At 57.1% G+C, this 9,147-nt stretch overlaps 1 protein-coding gene across 1 annotated transcript; it reads right to left on the bottom strand.

The window, feature by feature from the left end:
* Positions 1-4,711: 4,711 nt before the first annotated feature.
* Positions 4,712-8,466, bottom strand: LOC134397665 (uncharacterized). The gene is made up of 5 exons (XM_063124521.1): positions 7,585-8,466; positions 6,799-7,458; positions 5,374-5,532; positions 5,033-5,110; positions 4,712-4,951 (listed from the first exon to the last, which is right to left on the bottom strand). The coding sequence occupies exons 1-4, from the start codon at positions 8,164-8,166 to the stop codon at positions 5,087-5,089; spliced, it is 1,425 nt and encodes a 474-aa protein (XP_062980591.1). The 5' UTR covers positions 8,167-8,466; the 3' UTR covers positions 4,712-4,951; positions 5,033-5,086.
* Between the last annotated feature and the right edge of the window lie 681 nt (positions 8,467-9,147).

Here is a 9,147-nt window from a genome sequence, read left to right as displayed (position 1 = left end):
TGTACTCTAGGATCGACTAACCTGTCCATGCTCTCTCCCTCGGAAGAATGTTGGCTTCCCACTGACTATTTGCCCTTGAAGAGATAAGCTCTGGAGAGGGTTCACTCCCAGCTGATGAAGAGCTCATGAGAGTTTTCTCCCCCACTGGTACACGTTGGCCTGTTTCTGGCACCAACTCCTCTACTTCAGAGTCTGATTCTGATTGATTACTTGAAACACCTTCTTCCAACCCAGGAGTAGCAGAGGTAGACATAACACACTGGCTCTCTGCCTGTCAAGCTAGCAAATGGTAGCCATGATAAGAAAGAGGATGAGGAGGAATAGCAGCTGGTGACAATGGCAGTGAGAAGGTAGACTCACTGAGGGAGGGGGGCATAAGGGGTGTCTTGCCCAACAGCCTTCAAACATTTGGGAGCTGGCACTGTCCTGAAGTATAAGGAATGGAAAGTGTGTTTGTGGGGGCCTCAGTGGACTCTGAAAGCTGTAGGCCCCACTGCTAAGTTAATGCCACAATTATCATGCCCAGGCATAGAGGCTTCTCTGGCCTGAGCTATCTTAGCCGAAGGTCTGATCTAATTTGGGGAGGGCTGGGGCTTATACAGTGGACATCTGGCAAATTAATCCAGGTATTAAAAATTATTTTAGGAGTGGATTTGTGGGAGGTCAGCCATCTCTAAAAATGTATATCCCCTTTCTCTCTCCTGCTTTTAAAATTGTCTTTCAAGCAGATGGTGAAACCTAGGGCGTTACTAGACGAGGCTCTAGCGCGCGTTACCTTCCGCAGCCACGTCGAGGCTTCCAGATGACGTTCACGAGGATCCGCCGTTATCCTGCGGTGAAGCCTCTTTCTCCCGACTTTAAAAAAGTGAGTTGTAGTGCGCCTTTTCCTGCTGTCCCGCGGTAATTCGGAGTACGTGTGGGAGGATGTGAGGTCACTGCGGTCGGCACTGGTCAGGAAAAGGCGTGCTAAGGGGGAGTGGTCAGCGGCTTCGGTCAAGCCGCCTCCGCCATTTGCGCGCAGTCCGGCAGCTGGGGCAGCGCGGCGGAGCGGCTTTTTTTTTTTATTTCCCCAGTGACAGTTTGCGCAGGAACGGAGGACCGCAAAAGTGGCTGGTGACTCCTTGCGGTGGGCAGCTACCGTGGCCGCATAATGGCGGTGCTGTACGCTGCAGGCTGGCAGAGGGCAGAGCTGTTTGTGGGCTGCTGCCATGGCTACGGCCAGATGTGGGTTGGCTCCTTGGGATGGGGCACAGGGCACAGAGGCGGTCATCGCCGCCGACACCTCAGAGGCATGATGGGAGATGTAGGCACAGAGTGGCCATGCAGAGTGCCCATGCAGATGTAGGGTCAGGAAAAGGCGTGCTTAGGGGAGTGGCCAGCGGCTTCGGTCAAGCCGCCTCCACCATTTGCGCGCAGTCCGCCAGCTGGGGCAGCGCGGCGGAGCGGCTATTTTATTCCCATAACTACATTTCGCGCAGGACCGGAGGACCGGAAAAGTGGCTGGTGAGCTACTGTGGGTGTGGGTGGGCAGCCAGCTGGAGGGAACCGGCTGCCAGAGGGCAGCAAGCGAGGGTGGGCGGTCATCTTCCAGCGGCCACCCGGCAGCAGGTGAGGGAAGCCCCTTTAAAATGGTTCACTACACTCCCCTGCCCTTCCGATGCGGAAAGTAACGAGCCCCGTTCTCTCTGCTTAGCCCCTGAATAGGTATCAGGCATGGGGCCAAAAGGGCGGGGCGTGACATGGAGACACCATGAGATCCTAGATGTGCTGGACATTTGGGGAGAAGAAAGGATTCAGCAGCAGCTGAGGGCTAGCCACCGCAACTTTAATGTGTTTGAAGAAGTGGCACGGGAGATGGCCAGGAGAGGCCATAACCGAACCGCCAAAGAGTGTCGCACTAAAACCAAGAGCTTGCGGTCAGAGTACCGGCGTGTAAGGAACCATAATGAGAGGTCAGGCAACAATGCCACCACGTGCCCCTACTATGAGAAATTACATTCCATTCTCCGTGGGGATACCACGACGCGCCCCAAACGCGTGGCAGGCAGTCTGACAATTACTCGGACACAGTCCACACGTGTAACTTCCCGAGCCACTCAGCCACCACCCTCTCTTCCTGTGGGCTCCCAGGACATGTGTGAGGACGCCAGCGAAACCACCTCACTCAGCAGGGATGTGGACGAAGACACATCAGCTGGTGAGTGTGCCCGTCTGCCTCCCCAAGCCCACCCCTACACCTCCCCACCAACTTCGGCAATGGGACTGCAGAGCCACCCCAAAGGCTTGCTGGTAGGGGGCGGGAGGTGGGGGCACCAGCACAGCATCCCATGCCAGTGGGAATCCTCTCTTCTCCACGCAAAATGCCTGGAGGAGGGGGGCCTGGAAGGGCTGCATTTGAGGCCCCTGCATCTCTGGGGAGGGGAAGCTGCCCTTCCCCCTACCTCCAATGCTTTCTCCTACATGCCACCAGATGATGAAGAATCCGGTAATGTAGCTGCAGACTCTGACAGCGAAGCAGGTGAAGGCACCAGCAGGCAGACTGGACTGAACTGTGAGTATGTGCCCACCATACAGCATCCCCACAACCATGGGCATTGATCCTTGGTAGAGGGTGGACTGGCAAATGGTGAGGTATGAGTGTGACATAGGCCTGACTTTGCCTTGACAGGCCCCCCACAACCCACTGAAGGTGGCTCCAGGGACAGCCCAGATAGAGGACGTGCTCCTGGTGAGTACTCTGCACTCCTCAGGTGTGCATGTGTGCTCCTGCAACCACTCAGACATGCTGGGGACATGGCAGCACTAACACACAGGTGTGTGGCCAGATGTAGGTAGGCAAGGATCTACACGGCACCCTGGCAGGTGCCCTGTGCTGAATGCCCTGAATGGGGGAAGGTGCAGTTAGTGTGGTGGGTGGGTGTGATTGAACTGCCTTCAGTCCATCACACCAACAGGAGGGGAGCAGTGGGGGAAGATCTTGGGAAGGAGCCTGCAATTCCCCAGATGCACCAAGGTCGATGCTGTGGGAGTGGGAGTGGGAGTCAGCATTCCTCAGCCATGGGAACGGCTCTCACAGATAACAGAACAGCAGAAGTCTGGGGCTGGAATGCAATGTTGTGAGTTAGCCACCCACCAGCACCACTGCCAGCTGCTTAGTTGCTAAGGGCAGTTCTAGGCGCACAACCACACCCTTTCGCTGCCAGGCAGGAAGGGGCACTTCACCTGCTGTGCCCTCTTGTGCAATTGGGCGGCTAGATGTGCAGCAGTGTGCTTGCCTAAGGTGGTGGTGTATCTGTATGGCACTGCACACTCCACCTGATCCTCACCTCCCCTGTTCAGTGCTGCCGCATGTGTCTGAATAGCCAACCTTCTCCACACAGATCCAGGGGTGGCAAACCCCAGGGCCACCCTGTCACCTGCCTCTCGCCTTGCAGAGATTCGCAACCGTCGCTCCCAGAGGAGAGGAGGAGATGCTGCTCTGGAGATCATGCGCCAGGCAGCAGCAGACAACGCCCGCATCCTCCAAATCCTTGAGCGTGACTCTGACAACTTCAGCGAATATCTGGACATCGCAAGGCAGCAACTCCAAGTAGATGCTGAAAATGCGGCAGCAATGGTGCGCTGTGTGGATAGGGTAGCCACCTGTCTGGAGGAGCTGGTCGGTGGCATGCGTGGTCTGAGGACTGGCCCCCCTAGGCATAGGGATCGCCCTGTGAGGGCACTGCCTCTTACTGGCCCACAAACTGGTGGAGTGAGAGGCAGGGACCCAGCGGAACACTTACTCCCTGGCCCACTCTGGGAGGAGGCTCCCGAACCCCCACCCCAGAGGGAGGAGACCCCATCCCCACCCCAGAGAGAGGAGACCCCATCCCCACCCCAGAGGGAGGATACCCCATCCCCACCCCAGAGGGAGGACACCCCATCCCCACCCCAGAGGGAGGACACCCCATCCCCACCCCAGAGGGAGGACACCCCATCCCCACCCCAGGAGCAACCTCTTTGTGCCCCATCCCAGGGGGGGAAAGGCAGGGCAAAAGGCAAGGCAGCCCCACCGGCTGGGGGGCCTGAGACCAGGGCCAAGGCAGCCCCACCGGCTGGGGGGGCTCAGACCAGGGCCAAGGCAGCCCCACCGGCTGTGGGGCCTGAGACCAGGGCCAAGGCAGCCCCACCGGCTGTGGGGCCTGAGACCAGGGCCAAGGCAGCCCCACCGGCTGGGGGGCCTCACGGCAAGGGTAAGGCAGCCCCACCGGCTGGGGGGGCTCAGACCAGGGCCAAGGCAGCCCCACCGGCTGGGGGGGCTCAGACCAGGGCCAAGGCAGCCCCACCGGCTGTGGGGCCTGAGACCAGGGCCAAGGCAGCCCCACCGGCTGGGGGGACTCACGGCAAGGGTAAGGCAGCCCCACCGGCTGTGGGGCCTGAGACCAGGGCCAAGGCAGCCCCAGCAGCGGTGGGGGGGAATGGAAAGGCCAGGAGCAGGCACCTGGAGCCTGCAGCACCTCCCCCTGCAGTGCGTGGGGAACCACACAGCCCACCTGCCAAGCAGCAGCGCAGGGAGTGGCCGAAGCGTAATCCCAAGGAGCGCCAGCCCTACTCCCCATGAAGGGGGGAAGGTAGTATTGAGTGTGGGGTGGAGTGGGGTGGGGTGGCTCACCATTCCTCCTACTCCTGCCAGGGACCCTGGCCAAGCACTGCATAGAAGCGCACACACACCTTTAAGCAAAATATATTAGATTTATTTTTTTTTATAAACATTAGAAAATTTTTAATTTTTTATAACAACAACAAAGGAAAGCTTTATTTTAATGAAAACCATTATTTTCAAACACAGTAATAAAAAAATAAAAACGCCACAGTCAGGGGCCTTGCTGGTCGTGAGCATCCTGCCTGCAGGATGTCTTTATGGCCCGGACGTCCCGCTCCAGGCGGGTGACCCTCCGTTCCAAGGAGCGCACTGCGAAAGGAAAGATGGTATTAGTGATGTATGCTGCAGCACCCCCCCATGAGCACACCAAACACTAGAGTCACTACTTACTTGTTCTGCGCACCGCCCCCTCTAAGCGGCTGAAGGACCGCATGAGATCTGGCGTCACAGCCACAGCAGCTCCATCACCTGTCACAGAAAAGAAGGGGTGTTGAGGAGGTGAGGGATGGGAGTGGGGAGTGCACAACCAGAACTGTAGTGAGGGAGTGGGTGGGCAGGTGGAATGGTGCACAACCTGGCAGGGAGGAGGCCACATACGTGTTCATTTGGATGCCACTAGACTGATGTGCACCACTCCCTCTCCAATGAATGCAGCCTCTTCCCCAAGCCCCCAAACAGAAGGTGCGTGGAACCAGCACCAACCCCTGCTTGTGGTAGGGCTGTGGACTTACCAGGTGGTGCGGTGGGTGGGCTGCAGGGAGGTTGCTCTGGGGGGGCCGCCTCAGGAGGGGGGCCTCCCTCCCCACTGCCCTCCTCTGCTGGGTGCTGCTCCTCCTCAGCTGCAACAGGCTCCTCCTGGCACACAGCCCGGAGGCGGGCACGTTGAAGCCCTGTGAAGGTAATAGGCAGGTATGCATCAGTTAGTGGGCCAGGACATTCATTGCGCAATGAGATGCCACATTGGAACCCACATTACATGGGCATGGTAAGCAGTTCTAGGGGCCACTGCCTACATGGAACCAGGATGGGGGATGGGCTTTGCACCTGGCTGCCAACATGCATTATACATGGGCTGGGATGGAGAAATGACAAGTTGGCCAAGGCACTGGCATGAGGCTGAGTGCAACCACCACACAGAGGGGCAGGCAATGATTATAGCAGGTGGTGCAGGGCAGCTTCAGCATGGCTGCAGTGTTGGGGGATGGGGCACAGTGATACAAAGGGTACTTACTTGTTGGCCGGCGCTCCTCCCACGAGGGTCGCCCAGCCCGATCCCACAACTCGTGCAGGAGGGTGTAGAAGGGGGGCTGGGCTCTCCTAGGAGGGCTACCCCGGTAGCACTCCAGAGCCTCAAAGAAGGCCGCCTTTAGGCCTTTAAACTTGCTCCGGCACTGCTCAGCAGTGCGGGAGTAGCCCGCGATGGAGAGGCTCCTTGCAGCCCTCCTGAAAATATCAATAGTCTGGAGGCTGGAGCTCCTCATGAGGCGCTCCGACCTTCCAGACTGCAGGAGGAGCTCAAGGAGCATCTCCATCTCGGGCTCCTGCCAGTAGGCGACCCTCCGAGGCTCCATCTTGACCGGGGTAGGCCTGACGTACGCGCCCCCTGTTGACGTTTTTCGGAACTGCGTACATGCGCAAAGAAGCGGCCGATGCCAATAAGCACGGTTTGCCCTTCGGAGACATACGCTCCCCCTGTTGACGTTTTCCGAGATTGCGGACGTCCGCAAATAAGCGGACGATGGTGATAAGCACGGTTTGCCCTTCGGGCTACATTTAGGATGATTTCACGTTGCGCAGTTTGACTGGAGTTTATTATTATTACTAATTTATATAGCACCATCACTGTAGATGGTGCTGTACAGAGTAAACAGTAAATAACATGCATGTGGGCGTACATAGCATATATATTATTGCATACATGTGGGCGTACATAGCATATATATTATTGCATACATGTGGGCGTACATAGCATATATATTATTGCATACATCTGGGCGTACATAGCCTAGAGTTGATTGCACACAAGTGGGCATACGGCTGTTACTCTGGGGTAAAGGACTGGAAGGACTGCACAGGGGAAGAAGCACAGTCCAATTTTATGAGGCAGGCTGTCAGCGGCGGTTAGCCCACAGGAACTCTCTGACAGCATCCCGCACCTTGTGCCCTTCCCGGGTGTGCCGATTGGCCTCATTGACGTAGGGCTCGCCCAGAGTAGCCAGCTCAACAGAATTGTGCTCCGCCGCCTCCACGAGCATGGCGTGCCCCTTGGTTTCGCAGATGTTGTGCAGGATGACGCAAGCACTGATGACCGAAGGGATGTTTTCTTCGGCCAGCTCCAGGCGCACGCCTATGCTCCGCCACCTCCCCTTGAGGCGGCCGAACGCCTGCTCCACCACAAGGCGTGCTCGCCTAAGACAGCGGTTGAAGTGGGCTTGCTGTGGAGTGAGTGCCCCACCATAGGGTTTCATCAACCACTCACGCAAAGGGTACGCGCCATCCGCAATAATGAGGGGTGGAATCTGCTGGCCGTGCAATCTGATTGTTGGATGGGTAGGCACGAAGACACCTGCATCCATCGTCTCACAGAGGCCTGAGTTGGCAAAGACATAGGCATCATGGTTCTTGCCGCTCCATCCTATTTCCACATTGATGAACCGCCCCTTGTGGTCGCAGGTCCCCTGCAGAATCATGGAGTACTCATCCTTCCTGTTTATGTATTCTGAGGCTTGGTGTATCGGAGATTGGAGAGGAATATGGCTGCCATCCACCGCGCCCACACAATGAGGGAACCCCAGCTCCCCAAAACCATGCATGATCTGTGGGGCAGAAAACACAAAGGGCATATTAGTGACAGCGCCATTGTTCCGAAGTTGCGGACCTCCGCAAAAGTGAGTGCCTGTTCCCAGCGCATTCCCCCACCCCATCCCCCATCCCCCACTCACCTCTGCCACGTTCCCAATCTTGACTGTACGAGATAGGAGGGTCACTTCCATGGCAAAGCACACCTCCAGGACTATTTGTGCCGCCGTAGAGCAGCCTACCCCGAACTGCTCTGCTGTGGTCCTGTAGACGCAAGGGGTAGCCAGCCTCCATAGGGTGATGGCTAGGCGTTTCTCCACTGGGATAGGTCTACGCATGACAGTCAACCTCCTGTCCAGATGCGGCCGCAACTCCTCCACGATTTCAAAAAAGGTGCCCCTGCTCATGCGGAAATGGCTCAGCCATTGCTCATCGTCCCACTCCTTCAGGACAAAGTTCTCCCACCAGTCCTTGCTCCTCGGCCGGACCCAGAAGCGGCGGCGTGTCTCGCGGACGTAGTCGCCATACGCGGCCAGCATGGCTAGCCTCGTTCGGCAGAGGGCGGCCCGCAGCTTGCTGCGGCGGAGTAGCCACCTCCCCAGTTGTTCCCGCAACTGCCGCCGCCTGGCAGCCACCTGTGCACGGAGGCGCTGATACTCCGACAGAAGCAAGATCAGCATGGCTATGGCCGCGCAAAGATCGTCACGGTCCTCGTCAGGGAGCATAGTTGCCCTCTCTTGGCTATCGTTTCCCGCACAGACGCGCACACACAGCCACCTCTGCTGCCCTGATATGCTGCATCCGGACAATGCGCTTCCGCTGGCGCAGCTGTTTCTGCCAGATGTGGGTTGGCTCCTTGGGATGGGGCACAGGGCACAGAGGCGGTCATCGCCGCCGACACCTCAGAGGCATGATGGGAGATGTAGGCACAGAGTGGCCATGCAGACGATTGACCTCGGGTCATATGACACCCGCCACGACCCCCATCAGGAAGTGAGCGCATCAATGTTGACCCTCAACAGCACCAGCAGCACTTCGGCTGGCACTGGCACTGCCGCCGCTGCCGCCGCCAGGGCCGGCGGCGGCATCGCTGACGGCTGCGCAAGTTTGCGGTCTTTCGGACGTGCGCAAACCGTGCAGCGAGCGAAAAAAAAAGCCGCGGCATTCAGGCCGGTGTGGCTGCGCAACCGTGCTCGCGGCGGCAGCAGCACAACCGGCGCAAACTTCCGCCATAAATCGAAGGCAGGTGTGGATGATGAGGCGTCACGGCTGAACGGGAAAAGCCGCTTTCACCGCTCCTCAACGACGGAACACCCGGTACGTCTAGCAACGCCCCTAGTTAAAGATTTGAATTAGCAGCCATTGATTTTATTTGATCATATACATCAACTGAAAGATGACATGGGAAATGGCAGTTGAGAATGCTTTTCCTACATGTGTTTTCTTGCAGTACCACTGTAATCTGTCAAATTAGTCTCTGTTCAGTCTCCAGCTCTATATTTATCGTTGGCGAAGATTAAGTCCTTAGCTATTTGCAAGTTATGCCTTCTGGTCCTTAGCTACCACCTGCCAACACGAAGTAGGATGTTTGTTTTAGAATTTAAAAAAATATTTAGTGTGGAATGCGGAGAGATAGAAATGCTGAGAGACAATATTCTGCTTTCCTAGGTGGGTAATGAATAAAGTAAGACCATTCAGATTTTCCA

The sequence above is a fragment of the Elgaria multicarinata genome, chromosome 1, assembly GCF_023053635.1.
Source record: "Elgaria multicarinata webbii isolate HBS135686 ecotype San Diego chromosome 1, rElgMul1.1.pri, whole genome shotgun sequence".
NCBI lineage: Eukaryota > Metazoa > Chordata > Lepidosauria > Squamata > Anguidae > Elgaria > Elgaria multicarinata.
Note: the sequence above shows the minus strand (reverse complement) of the source record. Positions and strands in the feature narration are given on the sequence as shown.